Below are 19,803 nucleotides of genomic sequence, written 5' to 3'. Positions count from 1 at the left end.
TGACGGGCCGCCGTACCTGAGGATAGATACGGCAACGCCTGCCAGTAACCTACGTCTACTGGCGCACACCTTTGAGCTGTTGGACATCATTCTCGATAGTGCCGCAACAGCAGTCGACGCTCTCTTGCACGTATAGTCGACATGGCTGCCGAAGGTCAGCTTGTCGTCTATGATGACTCCGAGAGACTTCAGACTTCGCTGTGAAGTGATCGCGACTTCTCCCACATGGATAACTGCATGTTGTGCCGACTTGCGGTTGTTGACGATAACTACCTCCGTCTTATGATGAGCGAGCTCCAGGCCTCTCGCGCTCATCCATTCCTCCACCGTGCTAATCGCGTGTTCTGCGGTTAGTTCTACCTCAGGGATTGACTCCCCGTAGACCTCCAAGGTTACGTCGTCAGCAAAGCCGACGATCTTGACCCCAGGAGGGAACTTCAGTCTCAGAACCCCGTCATACATGAGGTTCCATAGCACCGGGCCTAGGATCGAGCCCTGCGGGTCTCCGGCGGTAATCGGAACCCTTTTCTGACCGGCATCGGTTTCGTATATCAGTACGCGGTTTTGGAAGTAACTTTCCAGGATCCGGTACAGACCCACCGGTAGGCTAAGCCGGTGTAACGAGAGCGCGATGGCATCCCAGCTTGCGCTGTTAAATGCGTTCTTCACGTCAAGTGTCACTAACGCACAATATCGAATACCTCGCCTTTTTCGTTGGATCGCTATCTCGGCAGTATTTATCACTGAGTTGAGAGCGTCCACTGTGGACTTACCCTTCCGAAAGCCAAACTGGTTGCTTGACAGACCGTCCGTACCTTCCGCGTACGGGGTGAGCCTGTTGAGGATGATCCTCTCAAGCAGTTTGCCAGTCGTGTCTATCAGACAGATTGGTCTGTACGCCGATGGGTCGCCTGGCGGCTTCCCGGGCTTCGGCAACAGCACCAGTTTCTGCCTTTTCCATCTATCGGGGAAACGGCACTCGTCAAGGCATCTCTGCATAGCTAGCCTGAACATGTTCGGGTTCGCTATGATCGCTGCCTTGAGAGCGTTGTTTGGAACTCCATCCGGCCCTGGAGCTTTGTTCATTGCTAGGGATTTAGCCACTGCGAGTAGTTCTTCATTCGTCACTGGAGCCACCATTTCGACCGTGCCCGCACTGTCTCGTAGTGCAGGTGGCCAGGGGCTTGTGGCTCGAGACGGGAAGAGTACTTCGATAATCGTTGCCAACCGGTCCGGAGACCGTTCTGGGGGTGAGGAGCCCCCTTTGGTCTTGGCCATCACAATCCGGTAGGCGTCACCCCACGGATTCGCGTTGGCACTCTCACACAGGTTGTCGAAACACGCTCTCTTGCTGCTTTTAATAGCCTTGTTAAGGGCTAATTTCGCAGCTCGAAACGCTTCACGGCGGTTCTCTCTTGCATCCTCGGTGCGAGCTCTTTGTATCCTACGTCTAGCTCTGAGACAGGCTGACCGTAGAGCTGCAATCTCGGCACTCCACCAATATACCGGGCATCTACCGTTTCTTGGCAGTGTTTTTCTCGGCATAGTGGCGTCGCACGCGCGTGATAGAACAGCTACCAGCGCATCCCCGCTTAGACTGTCGGTGTTGGCCTCCAGTCCCAGGGCCGCGGTGAAAGCTTCGCTGTCGAAGTGATTGGACTTCCACCCGCGTACCTGACAGGGATCTCCCGCCCTCGGATGCTGCACGCCATAGTTGATCTTAAAGCGGATTGCTAAATGATCGCTATGGGTGTAGCCTTCGTCTACCCTCCATTCCATGCCTGGAGCCAGACTCGGGCTGGCAAAGGTCAAATCAATCCACGCCTCCACTCCGTTTCTACGGAATGTACTAGCGGAGCCATCATTAGCTAGCACAGTATCGAGTTTCGCAAACGCTTCCATTAGCGCTTGACCCCTGCTATTTGTACAGCGGCTGCCCCACTCCACTGCCCAAGCGTTGAAGTCTCCCGCTATTACTACCGGTTTCCGGCCCACGAGGTCCGACGAGAGCCTGTCGATCATCTGGTAGAACTGTTCTATTGGCCACCTTGGTGGGGCGTAGCAGCTGCAATAGAACACACCATTGATCTTGGCAATCGCCACACCCTCGGCGGAGGGGTGTATTACCTCTTGAACCGGGAACCTTCCCGTTGTACAGATTGCCACCATTCCAGACCCGTCCGACACCCAATTGCCGTTACCGGCAGGGATGCTGTACGGGTCTGATAAGAGGGCGACATCTGTCCTCGACTCCGAGACCGACTGCCACAGCAGCTGTTGGGCTGCTGCACAATGGTTAAGATTTAGCTGTGTGACTCTCACGGCTTCTTCTTATTTAACTCGCCGAAGGGACACGAAGGTCCGCCCATAGCATGTTTATGGGCTTGCTTCTTAGCGGTGCAGATAAGGCACTTATATGCCTTAGTGCACCCCCGCTCTTTATGCCCCTCCTCGCCGCATCGACGACATAGCTTGCTCCTGTCTATGCCTTTGCATTCGTAAGCTTTATGGCCGGATTCTAGGCACCGATAGCACCTGTCCACTGAAGGCGGCTGGGGTATACTAATAGGGCATACCGACCAGCCGATCTTCAGCTTCCCTTTCTCGGTTACCTTTTTGGCATCCGCATTCAGTAGCCTGAGGTAGGCCACTTGGGTGCCAGAGGGTCCATCCCTCAATCGCACAGAGGCCCGCTCGATTGTGACGCCGCAGTGCTCCTTGACGGCTGCGACGACGTCTTCTGCGGTCGTGAACTCGTCCAAGTGCTTGCACTGGAGAGTTGTTTCCGCACCTAGCGACCTGATTTGGGCGCCCTCACCAAGGACCTCTTGGGCCAAGGCCTTATATACTGCACTTGATTGTGTGCCTCGCTTCAGCACCAGGAGCATCTCTCCCGTGTTGGTGCAGATATTACTCTGAGACACATCAAGCGGTAGGTGCTCTCCAGTTTCCGAAGGTAACTGGTTACTCCCAGTGCTCTCGCCCAGGACGGGCGGCCGTACCTAAGGATAGATACGGCTACGCCTGCCAGTAGCCTACGTCTACTGGCGCACACCTTAGACCTGTTGGACACCATCCTCGACAATGCCGCAACAGCCGCCGAAGCCCAATTGCGCGCATAGTCGACATGGCTGCCGAAGGTCAGCTTGTCATCTATGATGACCCCAAGAATCTTCAGACTCCGCTTTGAAGTGATCAAGACTTCTCCCACTTGAATAACTGCATGTTGTACCGACTTGCGGTTGTTGACGATAACCACCTCCGTCTTATGTTGAGCGAGCTCCAGGCCTCTAACGCTCATCCATTCCGCCACAGTGCTGATCACGTGTGCTGCAGTCAGTTCTACCTCGGAGATTGACCTCCAAGGTTACATCATCGGCGAAGCCGAAGATCTTGACACTAGGAGGGAACTTTAGTGTCAGAACCCCGTCATACATAAGCTTCCATAATACCGGGCCCAGAATCGAGCATTGCGGGACTCCTGCGGTAATAGGAACGCTTCTCTGACCGGCATCGGTCTCGTATAATAGTACACGGTTCTGGAAGTAGATTAAGATTCCCGTATATATTGAAAATGATTATATAGATGTAAGGTTATATGACCTATCACCTAGTACCCCTCCTGAGCCAATTGCAAAATGCATGTCGCAATATGGAGAAGTAGTATCCGTTACACCTGATACTTGGAGAAACTTCTTCCCGGGTACTCCTAACGGCCTTTTTGGTAGTGAGGATGCGGGTTGAAAAGCCTATACCCTCCTACTTGACAATAAAACTCACGGAACTACAATTATGCAAACTACGCTATGCACCCATGAGGGGCAAACCCCTGCGTGCAAGTATTGTAATCAGACAGCTCATCATGGACAACCTTGCGCGGAAGATGCAGAGGAAGACGCACCTCAACCGACTGCCAACTCATCTACGGCAAACCAACCCAAAACGGAGTTTTCAATACCAATGCCTGAACCACAAACGGTGGCCAAATTTGTGGCAGCAGTTGCACAGACCATAATGACAACCACAAAAGAAGCATCCAGTACCGCAAAATTAACTGTAAGCAACATTGGCAAGGATAACAATAACAGTGACGGATTTACGCTGGTCAACAATAAGTGCAAGAAACAGGGAAAAGCATCTGATCACGGACACCAAGCCGGCTTCGACCTGGACGCGAAAAACACGAAACAGTCCCCCCAGATGCAGATTGCCAGCAAACCCCGCGAAAGAAGGTCTCCGCTCGCAATAAAAAGTTGCGCGCACGAGATCCAATATTATAATAATGTTTTTCTTATATTTTTATTTTTACATTTTTTAACATATACAAGATCCACGGCTCCGTTAAGCTACCGCTATGAGCCGTGTCAAAAAAACGAATTATAAAAAAAACAGTCCGATGACTGTTTGGAGGTGAAGAGCTGCGTCTAGCTTGCGAATGACTTCTTCGATGTCGTCGTCATCGCCAGAGCGTGGAATTGAAGTTGTGCATTCTGGCTCACATGGTTGCTTAGCTATACGACGATAACTTTTGCGTTACGGAGCATGTTTTTTTATATTCCTTTTCCTTCTCTTTTTGGATCAAGTTTTTTCGATCATCTACTTCAACAACATCTTAAAATTTAATATTCACACCAAAAAATTCTGAATTTTATCGTTGACGTAATTCCAAAGTTGCCACAATCTAACAAACCGTAATTGACGAAATAACTAAATGTAAGTTTCCTGTTTAATTTTACATTGAAGATGTACTCTCCATGCGCCTTCAACTTTTAAACAAACGCCATATGTGAAGTAAAATTACGTGACTCGCAAAATTCAACGACATGTAAAATCTAAATCAAACGTAAAACTATGTCATTTTTGATGCTCGTATATGTCATGGTCAGGAGACGTAAATTTACACGATTTTTTCTAAGTGTGTTGTTGACTCACGCGAAACATCTGACGCGCTTTCATTGATGACGAGCATTCTCCTTTCACACGAGCACGTAATGTTTCGAACGGAACCTTGAATTGTTTAGAGACTAACAAAATACTAGCGCCATCTTGAACATATGCAATTGCATTCTGTATGTCCTCTTCACTTTGTTTTGGCGTTTTCGCAATATTTTCATACTTCAAAACATTCAATGTCATCCTTACCTTTATTTTCGCGAATGAGTATTAGAACACAGCACTTAAAGGGTGCCCCACATCAAATTGCATCACGGAAAAAAACGATTTAAAAAATATCCCATTGGGTATTTTCATTTGAAAATTCGGGTAGAAGTAATTTGGAGTGTATTGAACACTGTATTTTTATCGATGCTAATTTTTCCAAAACTAAAAAAAGGCGTCACCCGAAAAGCAATGTCACAAATTGGTTTGCACATGGAAAATCTTCAATTCTCCCATGGGGTCATCAGAAAACAACTCGAAATCGTGCAGTCAACGGTGGGTCGTATGATAACACAGAACTACCAAACTCTGAGCATCGAATCAAATGGAAGATGAAATGTGGTCAAAATGGATGTTCTATTAGTGATCAGGATCAGAAGCGTATAATGAAAGCGTTTAAGCGGAATCCCCATACTTCAGTGAGGGATGTGGCCAAAAAGTTGAATCTGTCTAAGTCTTTCATTCAGAGAGCCAGGGACCGAGAGAGACTGCATACATACAAAGCGTAGAAGGCTCCCAATCGTGACGAATTGCAAAATATGATTGGAAAGTCATGGACCCGGAAGCTGTACATCCAGATGCTGACGAAGCCTCATTGTCTAATCATGGATGATGAGACTTGCGCCAAGGCGGACTTCCGGCGGCTTCAAAGTTTGCCAATAAATACATGATTTGGAAAGCGATCTGCTCATGTGGCAAACGGAGTGCAACGTTCGTGACTATCGGGACTGTAAACGGGGAGATCTACCGCCTGCTTCCTCTGTTGAAGCAACACCAAGGTCCTCCGATCTTCTAACCCGATCTAGCTTCGTGCCACTGCTTTAGTGGTACGAAGCCAGCAAGTCACTTTCGTACCCAAGGATATGACCCCCCCCCCCAACACACCGGAACTAGGGCCCATCGAAAAATACAGGAAATTATGAAGCAGATACTATAGAAGCAACCCATGGAGACATGTAGAAAAAGTGGGTTTCCTTCCGTACAGAAGAAACTGCAGCCAGATATTGTACAGAACCTCATGAGTCGAGTTAAGCATAATGTGCGAGCATACGATTATGATATTAAAGTTGAATGAAATAAATATGGCAAAAGCTTGCAAATGTGTTATATTTTATTGTCTGAAAATTTGAAAAGGATCGGTTCAGTAGGTAATTTCCAACAGCGTTTTTCGCGTGATGCAATCTGATGGTCGTTTTCGTTTTCCGGAGTATAAAGCATGCATTTCGCAAAATGACCCCTGTAGACGAGAGACTCAACGTAGCTCCATGAAAAAAATCCAAAGACATTTAATCGCAAGAACGAGGCACCCAATCGACATTACCATCTTTCGATAGTGTTCGTTCATCGAATATCGTTTTCGATGAACGAACTGATGATTGCCACGGCCGTACGACTTGTTGCCCCATCTTATTTAGATAAAAGGGCTTCCAAATTTTGCGTAACAATATTTTTAAGTAACCAGTTCTCAACCGTGTCTCAATATTCCTCACAAGTTTCAAAACTGTATCTCCCGTTGATACTTGTTATAATTTATTGCTATTTACTCTACTAACGAGACCAAATTTATAACACAATTCGTTATGTAAATTGCTTTCTGTTACAATTTTGTTTTTTTTTTTTGATTCTGATCGGGACACGACCCAAAACCCGTCGGGCTTCGAATTTAAAGCCCCTAACCAAACCTTCTCTAATGGACACGCTTGACCAGAGACGGAGCATGTCCAGAGCCGTTTCTGTAAGTAAAACTCTGACCGGAGAAATTTATGCTTCGAATATTATCGCAATGTAGCCAGACGCTATAATTTTACGTGGTCAAGTTGAAGCAGTTCAAGGCTTTAATAATTTCATTTAATACATAAACAATACCAAAAGAATAACATAATCAAGTAGTAGTCTTGAAAACATTGTATACAAATACTTTCTAGTGAAACACATTATGTTAGATTCGGTGGGACACGCGCTCACATCCTGGACCCCCTATAGTCAAATATACAAGTTCTTGCAGTCACCGCAACATCCTGCTCCTTTTACTGTGCCAAAGTCCAACAAAAACTACCACGAAAAGCTCTCTACCATCAGCTATTTTTCGTGATGAAAGCATAACGCGGCAGACTGCAGATTACCGACATTTACTAATCATTCGAAGAGGCCTCCAAGTGCGTGGCCCCACACAATTTCGAGTCCAAAAGTGGAAGGCGCTAACACTATAACCAGTTGCTTGTTAGCATTCCGCTGAATGCCACCCGATGCATTTGCTCTATTATTGTATAAAATGGTCCGATTGGTCGGCTATTGCCAATCACATCATCCTCGCTGCCTCTGCCGCCGGATCAATAAACTTGGCCAATCCATACCGCATTCACAAAAGAAAACCAAACGAAATATGTGGTGAAAGAAAATCTGACTACATGTCGGACGGTTTGAATGCATTGGCAATAAAAGATAATCAATTAATTGAGTTCCATTTAACGGCCAAATGATAGCTCAAGGTCGTTCGTCGTGATGGTTTCTGCAGTGATTATGCTAGAGAAGTTTGATCTGCACCCCTACCGACGAACGAGTGTTGCATTGAAATAGTGGAAAAGCCAATCTGAGAAATTAGTAGTTGTGTCGGTTGTCTTGGATAACGACTGTAACGGTAAAACATTACATCGATGCATAATCTGTAGTCAAATTGTGTTTTAAAGCAAAAATTTTTTACATTTTCAATCGATCTTCGCACACTTGAACGGAATTGGAGTGCGTTCACAACTACTTTGAATAAAGCTTGAACTCAACGAAAAAGCAATGTGATAACCCGATTGCCTAGCTTCAGGCAATTGATGCATAACCGTTTCGATGACTGATCATCGGTACATCGACTGTATCAATTAAGAGGAGAAAGGGGTAATGCGGTTTCCCAGATAACGCAACCCGGAAATCAGTTCGCAATCCTGGCTGGTTCCCGCCGAAATTTCGGCTCAAATGGCACATACGGAACACGCTGAAGCCTGCCGTAATTTCTGGCTTGGATTACCGGTTTCTAGTGAAATGAAAACAATAAAATATCACAATCTCAAAACATATACAGTAATGTTTCGATTATATCATTATATATATATATATATATATATATATATATATATATATATATATATATATATATATATATATATATATATATATATATATATATATATATATATATATATATATATATATATATATATATATATATATATATATATATATATATATATATATATATATATATATATATATATATATATATATATATATATATATATATATATATATATATATATATATATATATATATATATATATATATATATATATATATATATATATATATATATATATATATATATATATATATATATATATATATATGTAAAACAATATATAAGTACAAGTATATATATTCACTTAAATATATACATACTGATTTACATACACATACTATGATTATACATATGTATGTACACAGATACATGCATACATATATTGATATATAAGCGTGATATAATCGAAACATTACTGTACAATGAATAGAGTTCAGCAATTTCCCGTACAGCCGAGTAATCATATTTTAACCCATTCATGCCCATGTGGTTTGTGGACAACAACGTTTTTAAACAGCTATAACTTCTGATTTGCTCACAAAAACAAGTAAGGCTAATAAATGCAACTATTGCCTTTCATTTGAGTATTAACAGTTACAAGGATCAGCTCTAGAAGTGAAGTTATTGCAATTAGTCTGATTGGATTCCGATGGAGCAGTGCTGCCGGGGATCGTTTACGTTTAAGACGGAAAATTAATTTTTCATATAACTTCGTCATGTTGCAATATTAGTGAAAACTGATAAAACTTATCAATTTAGACTATTTTTGGCTACGTTTTTCACGCAGTTGGACTACTCTAGGAGAATTGTACTGAGCATTGGAAGGTAAAAATTTAGCAGCTTCTAGAACTGCAAGGAAAGCACCTACTTTTATGAAAAAATCAATCAAATGTTATACCTGTTTAAAACCGTTGTTGTCCACAAACAACATTGGCATGAATGGGTTAATAAATTCTGCGATGAATGCAAAAGGGCAAAATCTTTCTCGTCCGTCACATAAACAAATCTCTGGTTTTTAAGGAGTTCATCTGAAAATATTTCGATTTGAAGAGAATTTTATTTAGACTGCTAGCCTCGTTCAGACTAGAGACATTAGTGCATAGGTTTTGCCAGCCAGCACATTTCTTATATGCAGTACGAGCTGACCTGAAAGCCCTAGAGTCATCACACTGTTGCCGGTTCCAAGCTCTTCTCATGTCCTTCTTCATTCTTTCCAGCTCAATCACCTCCTTCCCCTAGTCGTTTTAACAGTACGAAGTGGACAAGCTTCCTCGTAGGATGCTACTATGAATGAGTTTGTCGTATCAGCGACAACATCTAAGTCATCTAGTTGACTACTTGTTGGAGAATATCCATAAAATTTAGTCGCCAAGTTTTCCAAAAGGAGGTCCCAGTTTGTAGATTTAAGATTACGATATGTTACCACATTGAAGGTGACATCAAAATGAGCGAAAAATATATACTTATGATCAGATTGAGCCGGTTTAGTTTCATTTGAAACCTACCAATTTGGAGATTTTCACTACTTATATACTCCATCAGTTCAGATTGATGTCTGAGCTGCCCCAAATGAGCGGAATTCCATTTCTGCTACACTTTAGCCAGTATGAGTATCGTTGTTACAACAAGCTTCTGTACAAACGCTATGTAAACCGCATCCAGAATAATCTACGCCGAAACCCGAAGGGCTTTTGGTCATTTGTCAACACGAAGCGAAAAGAAACTGGACTTCCATCAAGGATGCTTTACGACGGCGAAGAAGCTACGACAACTGTGGCGAAATGTACGCTGTTTGCCAGATTCTTCTCGAGTGTTTTTTCAACTGACTCGCCAACCGCAAACGAACTCGAAAATGCCTCTCGCGACGTTCCTGCTTGTGCTGTTGATTTGGATGTGTTTACTGTCTCTGAACAAATGGTTATATCTGCAATTCGGAAAACCAAGTCATCTTATGCACCCGGCCTCAGTGTTATACCTTCAACTGTATTGAAAAAATGTTCAGACTTACTTGTAACACCACTTGCATATATTTTTAACCTATCGCTTCAGCAGCAAACGTTTCCTGAGGATTGGAAATGCTCAGTTATGTTCCCGGTATTCATGAAAGGTGACAAACGCAACAGAGCGAACTATCGCGGAATCACTTCGCTAGGAGTCGAATCTAAAGTGTTTGAATCAATTATCAACGTTATTTTCTGCTTGTCGACACTACATTAGTACATCTCAGCACGGATTTTTCCCAGGACGTTCAGTCGAGACGAATCTCGTCTGCTTTACGTCATTTTGCACGGAACAAATGTCTAAGAAATTGCAGGTGGATACTATTTACACCGATCTAAAGGCAGCTTTCGATAGAGTTAATCATGAGATACTGATAACAAAGCTTGATAAGCTAGGGTGTTCTACTAGATTCTGCCATTGGCTTCGATCCTACCTTGTGGACCGTGAAATCGTTGTTCAAATTGGCGATATTGTTTCAGAATCCTTTTTCAACGCTTCCGGAGTTCCTCAAGGTAGTACGCTAGGTCCACTACTTTTTTCACTGTTCGTGAACGATGCGGTTTTCGTTCTAAGCCGTGGAGAAGAGCTGTTTTTTGCCGACGACTTAATTTTTTTTCTTGTTATACGGAATGAAGCCGATTGCCGTGAGCTACAGCATCTTATTGACACCTTTTATAGCTGGTGTGTAAGAAACATGATGGTCCTTAGCGTTGCAAAATGTTTTGTCATCAGCTATTATCGAACGAGAAATATGATTACCTTCAACTATAACATCGCAGGAACTCTACTACAACGCGTTGACCACGTGAAGGATCTAGGAGTCATTCTTGATGATAAGCTAACGTATACTCATCACGTCTCAGCGACCATCGACAGAGCCAATCATTGGCTGGAATTTATATTCAAAATATATTTCGGAATCCTCTATGCTTCAAGGCTCTTTATTGCTCATTGGTGCGCCCGCAGTTGGAATTTGCAAACGTCGTTTGGTGCCCGTATCAAGCTACGTGGAGCCTTAGGAACGAAGCAGTCCAGCGTAAATTCATACGATATGCGTTACGTGAATTGCCGTGGAACGATCCATTAAACCTGCCACCGTACGAGGACCGTTGTCGTCTTTTAGGACTTAATACTTTAACACGCCGGAGACATGCAGCGCAAGCTACCTTCGTGTCAAAGATTCTGCTGGCTGAATATGATGATCCGGAGCTACTAGCGCAAATCAACCTCTACGCGCCTACCCGTTCTCTTCGCCCTCGAGCCCTGCTGCATTCTGAAATGCGCAGCACTAACTACGCTACCAATAGTCCAATTTTAGCAATGAGTCGTCGCTTCAACGAGTTTGCTGAAATTTTTTACTTCGTCATGAACTCTTCGCAGTTTCGTCGTCGTGTATTGTCACTATTTTAATATGTTTAGTTTACCTTAGTTTAGTATAGTTCATTAAGACAAATTGGCAGTTGGACTTTTTTTATACAAATACAATATGATACAACACTTTTGAAAGCATAAGAAGAAGATGATTCGTTATTTATTTATTCGAAGCAGAAACCGTACAGATTACTTGTAAATGACTTATTGTTATAGTGTTAAAAGTTTATAATCGCTGACTTATAACTAGATTTAGTCAAAGAATTCGGAAGTTTCGTTAAATTTGCGGCAACATCTATCTACCAGATTATTCTGGCCGTATGCTGTACGATGCCTAGCAATCCATAAAAGCGGTCGGTTTCTTATAACACGAGGAGAAACAAACAAATTAATCCCTGAGAGCATATCGGGACAGTCAATGTTGGTCGACAACATATCGAAAATGAACATTCTTTGCAAGAAGGTACGACGTGACTCAAGCGTTGGTAAATTTAGCAGCATACATCTATCATTATACGGTGGCAGACGGTGGCAGTTTTCTTAAAGCAAACCTTACAAAGCTTCTTTGAACACACTCCAATCGATTGCTTTGCACGGCGTTGTACGGTGCCCATACTTGTACAGCGTACTCCAATATGACCAGTACGCAGTATATAGATTTCAGAGTGTAGAAATCCTCGAAGTAAGCAGTGTTTCGTTTCAAAAAACCCAATGTTGCAAAAACTTTAGCCGTTGTCGCTGTGATGTGGTCGGCAAAAACGAAGTTTTCTGCCAAATAACACTCCCAGGTCACGGATAGATTCCATGCTTTCGATTACACACGCTTGAAGGGTATATTCGCAGCGCCATAGAGTTGTCGAGCACCCAAAACTTACCACCTTACATTTATCGACGTTGATCTGCATTCCATTCAGCGAGCACCACTCTTCAATATTGACTATATCCTCTTGGAGCACAGCTGAATCTAGTCCCGATGCAATTGAGTGAAAGATCATCAGCGTAGAGCAGTTTCCGGGTACAGAGATCGTTGATGGATAATATAAAGATAAGTGGCCCTAGATGACTTCCTTGAAGGACACCGGTTGGCGATTCAAACACGCTTGAGCATGTGGTGCCGATTCCAACAAAAGTGGATCGTTCAGAAAGGTAAGATTGTAGCCATCCATGTTATCCACGGAAATCCTAGTCTCTGCAATTTCATAAACGCAATGTTGTTCGGCACCTTGTCGAATGCTTGCATCGAGAAGCATCAACAAGTTCTTCTCGATGGCTGGAACTAGAAAACTTGTGTACGTCATCAAGTTCGAAGTTTCTTTACAAAGCCGTGCTGACGTTAATCAATTATGTGCGAAGATGCAGCGTACATGGCATTATAAACAATCTTTTCCATAACTTTGGCCAGACAATATTATGAGTATTTCCTGCCTTATGGATAGGAACTACAGCAGCTTCTTTCCACACACTAGGGAAAACATTTTCCGTAATCGAGCGCTTGTAAATAATGCTTATTGGTACAGAAAGTGCTCGGGGACAATGTTTTATGCACTAAGGCGGCAAGTAATCCGGGCCTGACCCTTTCGACGGGTCAACGCTGGACAAAGCTCTCAGAACATCGGCATCGTTAACGTTAGGGCGGAGAAGGCTGATATTATAGGTTGGCAATGTTTCAAGGTAGTCTTGCGAAACCAGACAGTCATCTCGGAAGTGATCTGCAAAAAGATCCACCGACTCGGCTGCGGACTGTGAAAATTTGTCTCGCAGATAAACATTTTCTGGAATACCCACGGAGCGTCATCTGTTATTTATAAACTTGCAGAATGTCCAGGGATTATTCCGTAGATTGCATTGGACTTGGATGAGATTCTCATCGAATGCACTGTTCCGGGCTCTTTCATATTGCAGCTCAATTTGTCGAAGAGTAACTGTGTTGTCATCGGTCCTGTGACGAAAGAATCGCTTACGTTGCTTCCGGAGCACGTTGCGCAGCCGGCCAAGCTCAGCGTTTCACCACGGATACTTATAATCTGCTTTTTTAGTGGTACGTTTTTTAGGAACATTGCAGCGAAGAATTCCATATATGGCCTCGTAGGACGCCGAAACTGCCTGATCCAAATCGTTTCCATCCAGCATATCAATTGACTGCACCAATGGCCGACGAGACTTCAGCCAGGTTGCATCGAGTAAAATCAAAGTTAAGGTCGTCGTTAGTTGTACCAGAATCGTCGCCTTTGTAAGAGCACGCGTCAAATCTTAAAACTTTAAGTATAGATGTCGGAGGCTCGATCAATTCGAACACTTTTGTGTCGTTGACGAAGGCTAGATCGAGTGTCCGTCCGTTCAAATTGCTCAGAGTGCAGATATGATATAAACCATCAGAGACCAAAGTTTCTGTGATGGTCGTCTTCTGCTCCGATGTCGCATTTTCTGGAATGTAGCACTTAAGATCGTCATCGAAAGACCACCGTAGATAAGGAAGGTTGTAATCACCAACAACAAGTACATTGTCTCGCCTGCTTGCTTCGTCAAGTATGCACTGAACCTCGGAGGATTGAACGTCATACAGTCAGTTATCACTTACCTCAGATAAATGCAGCAAATAAATAACGCCCACCTGGTTATGCGGTAGATATGCTGAACAATATAAATACTTTTTGTCTGCGTTACCGACAGCCAGTGTAATTGTGACCTGGGACGGGACGTGCAAAGTGAAATAAAGTAACTGTCACCGCGGACGAATTTCATTTTATTGTAATGGACACTTTCTGGGTAGTATCGTAATATCCTGGCTATAAACAAGGTGTTTTTAGAAAATATATTTTATATATTGCTTAGATGCATGAACATGTACAGAAACAAATATGCAAAGTACAACGACGATACGTGCAATTTTATTATTCTGCTCAACAGTTATGGTTAATGTTGTTTTACACAGCTCAGACAAACGATAACGTAATTCATGTCATGTTTGGGATCTATTATTTTCGGCACAAATCTGTACCTCATCGGCAGAAATCTATGCCGCATCGGCACAGCACTATCATCGACATTTGCTTGAAATTATTTTGCAAGCGGATTTTTCCCTGCAAAATGACATCAATATCGGGAGGGAAAAAGAAGACCGTCTTCGCATGTCCCGTCCCAGATTGTGACTACACAGACAGCACGAGTTGTGAGCTTCGAAATGAGACACGCGTCAATAGCCTGTAATAGTTGAGATGTGAACGCATATAGCGAGCCATATTAGGTTTAAATGGGACACGATCATTAGATTCCCACGATTTGCGAAGAAAATAATGGTCCACCGTGTCAAAGATTCGCATAACACAGTAAGGGCGAAACCCAGAATGATCCGTGCGCGACTGGCATATTTTAGACCTTCCAGTCATCAAGTCCACGGCACGGAACTACACCTTGACTTTGGAACTCCTGCTTTCAGTCGCCTCCTACGACATGGGGGCCGAAACCAAGTGGCTCAAACCTTGGCCGGATACCACGTGGCCTCTGGCCAGGTTCGTCCGTACACATCGAAATTCGATAATCGAAACCAAACAATACTTCACCGAACTACCATCTGCCGAGAGTCTCAGCGAACCCCCAACCAACAAAAGTTCGGCAAAATTATGCGGATCATCGGCGAAAAAACCTCGGTGCGTAAAGCGAGCTGTCCGCTGCGTGATACAGCATACTGTGGAGTTCGCCCAGCTCTTGCCAGGCTCCGTTCGCCTTTGAGAATATTTTAAACCCCCTCAACAATTTTACCCATAGCACGAGTTGCATGATACTATGGAATTGAGGTTCCCTGTTTGGTGGGTTTTTACCACCGGAACAGGTAGTCCGTAGTGTAATTCATAGCCGGTTGAAACACTACCGACACTACTCGGCTTATCTAGGCTGCTCGGAGAAAGAAACTGACATTGAGGGACAGTTTCCATAGATAGCTGAACGCCAGCCCTCCCCCTCTTTTCTCTCACACCCCCACTGCTCTCTCACCCCACCTCCCTCTCAGACTAACTTCACACCTGCATTCTCATCATCCAACCCATATACTATAATAAGTTGCTTCCTCCCCCTCCCACTAATGATACCCCTCCCCACCCCCACAACCACGCACTTCCAAATATGTTAACACGAAGACAACATCGATCACCCTTGACTTTCAAACCATAAATTGCACTTGAAATGCGCTGTAAAATAGTAAATGTTACTTATGATTGGTACTTTGTGAGAAATGTACTGAGAAAAATTTGACAAAGCGTCTATTTACTAAGCAAGTTTACCTGTTTTGCATTCCAAGCCCTATCAAGTAAAATTATTGTCTCGTTCTATTCTCTATATAAGCAGCAAGTGTCTATGGCACTTCAGGTAGCACCAACAACAAAACTATTCAAAACAGTCCGAAATTCGATCAGTCCACGTACCAGACTCCACTAATCCGCCTTTTTTATTTCATTTCGTAGCTTACGGTGCTAGTGTCACTGTTGACACTACAAGCTACCGCCGCTAGCGAGAAGAAGCCCGAGAAACGACCTACCAAGAAAGCAAGCTCGGCAAAACCTACTAAAACACCAAAATCCATCGTCGAAGAGTTCACCGGCCTACCGCCGGATGATATCGACTTCATCAAGGAGCTGGATCGACAGTTCAACGAGCATGGCAACAAGATACGCATCAAGATCCAGCGAGACAACAGTACCGGTATTAAGAGCGTTAAGCGTACTATAGACGGTGATCTGGGGTAAGATTTGCTTTGAAATCAACCAGTAAACCTAAATTTTATGTGATTACCTTCTCTTTTTAGTTATGGGCACTACAGCAACCAGCCCGAAGGAGGGTATCATTTTTCCAAGCCGAAATTTATGTTATACCCTTACGCCCATCACAACAGTCCAGTGAAAGCAACGCACACTAGCGAAGAAACAGTCACCGAACTTGAAATAACGCCGTCACACAGCTACGAACTGAAACCAATTGAGGAAGTTTATCAAATCTATCCAACGAATTATCATCAAGAACAACAGTACTATCAGCATCAGCAGCAACAACAACAGCATCAGGATAGTCCCGTTATTGTTCTGAAGATCCCTGGACCCGCCAAATATGCTCAGCATTTGCAGGCACTGCTTCAGCAATACCTAGAGATACGAGCAGCCCAATTATATAAGGAGCTTCAAGAGCAAGAATTCCAACACCAACAACACGCTATCGAACTGCATCAGCAAAAATTAATTCAGCAGCAGCAACAATATTACCATCCTCAACAACCGCAGCATCAAAATCAACACCAGACGCAGCACGTGCAGACAACAAAATATAGTCAACCGGACCCATATCAGCAATCGCAGGAAGAATATGTACCAGTATACAAACCCAGTCCGTTTGTTCCAGTACATGGTCACTATTACGAATCGCCTAAACACCGACCAACACAACCATCCTACCGTAAACCAGTAGTCATTCCAACACACATCGCTTACCACAGCTCTCCTGAACCAGACAACCAAGCTTATCAATACGAAACCTACCACCAGCATCAAGAATCTCCGCAGCACCAAGCACATATTCAATACCAGTACATACACCAAGAGCAACAACCTCCCAGTGCTCCGGAAGAACATCATCAACAATACGTGTATCAAAAACCTCTACTCAATTTTGTCACTCCCATCCCGGACCAGGAAGAACCCTCAGAGCACTACCAACCTCCTCCCAAATATCAAAACTTTGCCCAGTACCACGCTCATCATCAACCTGCTCATCAGGAGGGCGAAGAATACCTCCCGGAACCGAAACTGGTCGAAAACTACCCCAGCGATAAACACACGCGAGTCGTCTACAAATCCCAATCCCTCAAAACCCACCTTCAGCAAGCATCCCACGAGCAGCAAGAGTACGCAATTCACCACCACCAGCAAGAACAACCGGAGGACCACGGACAACAGCAGTACCTCTACCAAACGATCTATTCCGACCAAGCCCTGGAAGATAAATCATTCCACGAACCGGTAACACCCGAAGCAATCAACGATTTGCACAGTCATGCTTCCTCGCCTGCACCGGACATCGAACCCCGATACAACGAGGAAGCCGTCGTAGCGATCACGCAGAAACCCAAACGGCTTTACAATTACCATGCAGGCCCTTCGCGATCCCACCGGATGCATGCGACCAGATCTGCCAGCAACAAAAGTGACACCAGCGGCAGCAATGTTAGCAACAGTGACACTAGCAACGAACCCAGTTCAAAAACAAGCACAGCAACGAAGGCTTCCAACAAACGGGATGCCCCCTACACTGAGGAACAGTTCAAAAAGATCAACAAAATGGTGCATCGGATCAAGAAAAAAAGTCAAAGCGTATCGACGACCGCCCGAAGTGTGGCGAGTACAAAAAAGAGTCAGTGATGGCTGAGCAACGGCTGGTAGTAGATTTGTTGTATTTAGTCGTCCCCAAAACAGTTTGTAGGATGTTTTATTTAATTTGTTAGTATTTTAATTAAACGCAAACAGAACACAGAAGCTAGAATTTAGTGGAGCTGTTCTTACCAAGGATGCCGCCATAATGTGATTTTTGGAAACTGTTTTTTTGTTGAATCGAGAGTATAGGAAAATAGTTGTTCAGCTTCAGAAGCAGTTTCCACAATAGATGTTCGAATTTCGAAACGATGTGTTCCATTTTCGAAATGAGTTAAAAGGCATCAATGTTTGAAGCAACTGACAGAACATTGCGTGATGAAGCAATCAAGCAATATAATGACAGTTCCGCGAGCTTTTTTATAAGGTGTTTTCAAAGGCAATGTAAACAAGCTCTCTGAACAGCTAAAAGTGAGGTTTAACAGTTTTATGGAATGTTCTATTGGTACGTGTTTAGGCCATTCGATAGTATGGAAACATAGTGAATTTTTCATCATAGTCAGATGTTTGAGTTATCGACCAAGCTGGGTCAGCAATGTGTATTTGTAGATATAGATATACAATGATATTAAATAATAAAATAAATCAAAAAGGAAAATAGTTTTTACTCTGTGTTGGATGTACTTTACATTTCTGAAAGAGCGCTTTTTTAAATTTCAAATCCATGAATGGCGTAGACTTCTAAGCAAGAAAGGGAGTTTTTAATTTTTAATTTTACGACGACTGCTGGGAGGTAAGGGGCCCTTCCATGCTGCGTAGCTTTTTGTTGATATTACTGAATTGCATATCTATTTTTGAGCACATATTTTACAATTGAACACTGATTCAAAAAGTGACTGCAAAGGAAAAAAGTCACAAAACAATATAAACAACTAACTCGCAGAGCACATCAACAGTACGCGTCGTTAGAGAGGCGAATGAAGAGTTTAATGAAAGTCGAAAAACGCAGAGTCTGGCGTCGGTTCGTCGACGGGTTAACGAGAGAAACAGCGATGTGCACTCTTTGGGGCACAACTCGACGTATGCGTAGCCGAAACAGTAGGGGAGACTGTTGAGACTTGATCCCCTTTTTTATTTTTCAGTCCAACTCCGTGGAATGATAAAAAACTATGCATTTTTTGTAGTTTTATATTGTTTCTAGGGATGACTAATAATCATAAAAAAAATGCATGGAAATATTATACTGGACATGAGCTATGAGCATTTCTGGAAAACAACAAAAAATGGAAAATTCTTAGATTAGTGGAGACTCGATCCCTAATTTGGGGACACTTGATTCCTTTATGAAATCGTGTTTAAAAGAGCATGTAGGGTAATAAGCCTATGTTTGCCCTGTTTCTACTATCATCCTACCCATCTGAAGCTTTTGGTTAGAGCAGCGTCTGCCATCTTTGCTCAACGCATTGGCTCAAATGGTGTTGCGATAATGGGGGTACTCGATTAGAGATTTTGCTGCGCTCAAACAGAAGATTTTCACCATTCTCAAGACAATTTTGTTATTATATTGGCTCTTAATAAGAGGCGAATGACCTTAACGTTAAAACCTCTATAATCGAAATAAAAAATGGACCTTAATAACAAATCAAAGAAGCTGAAATAATAAAATTATTGTAGTAATAATATGGTACCCTTGTTAATAGGGCATAAACGGGTACATTACCCCATTCAATTTTATAAATGGATTGTAGTATTGATTAAATTGTTATGATTAGATATTGTTATTTTTGTTACTACATATT

At 43.3% G+C, this 19,803-nt stretch overlaps 1 protein-coding gene across 1 annotated transcript in view; it reads left to right on the top strand.

Annotated features, from left to right (window-relative positions):
* The window catches only part of LOC131684619 (probable basic-leucine zipper transcription factor Q), a 44,642-nt gene extending 26,020 nt beyond the window's left edge, over positions 1 to 18,622 (top strand). The window contains exons 2-3 of the mRNA XM_058967639.1: positions 16,112 to 16,389; positions 16,453 to 18,622. Of these exons, the coding sequence (XP_058823622.1) occupies positions 16,112 to 16,389; positions 16,453 to 18,055 (1,881 nt within the window). The 3' untranslated portion in view covers positions 18,056 to 18,622. The remainder of the gene's footprint in view (positions 1 to 16,111; positions 16,390 to 16,452) is intronic.
* The last annotated feature ends 1,181 nt before the right edge of the window (positions 18,623 to 19,803 follow it).

Source organism: Topomyia yanbarensis, chromosome 2 (genome assembly GCF_030247195.1).
Source record: "Topomyia yanbarensis strain Yona2022 chromosome 2, ASM3024719v1, whole genome shotgun sequence".
In the NCBI taxonomy this organism is placed as follows: domain Eukaryota; kingdom Metazoa; phylum Arthropoda; class Insecta; order Diptera; family Culicidae; genus Topomyia; species Topomyia yanbarensis.
This window is presented reverse-complemented; position numbering and strand designations above follow the sequence as displayed.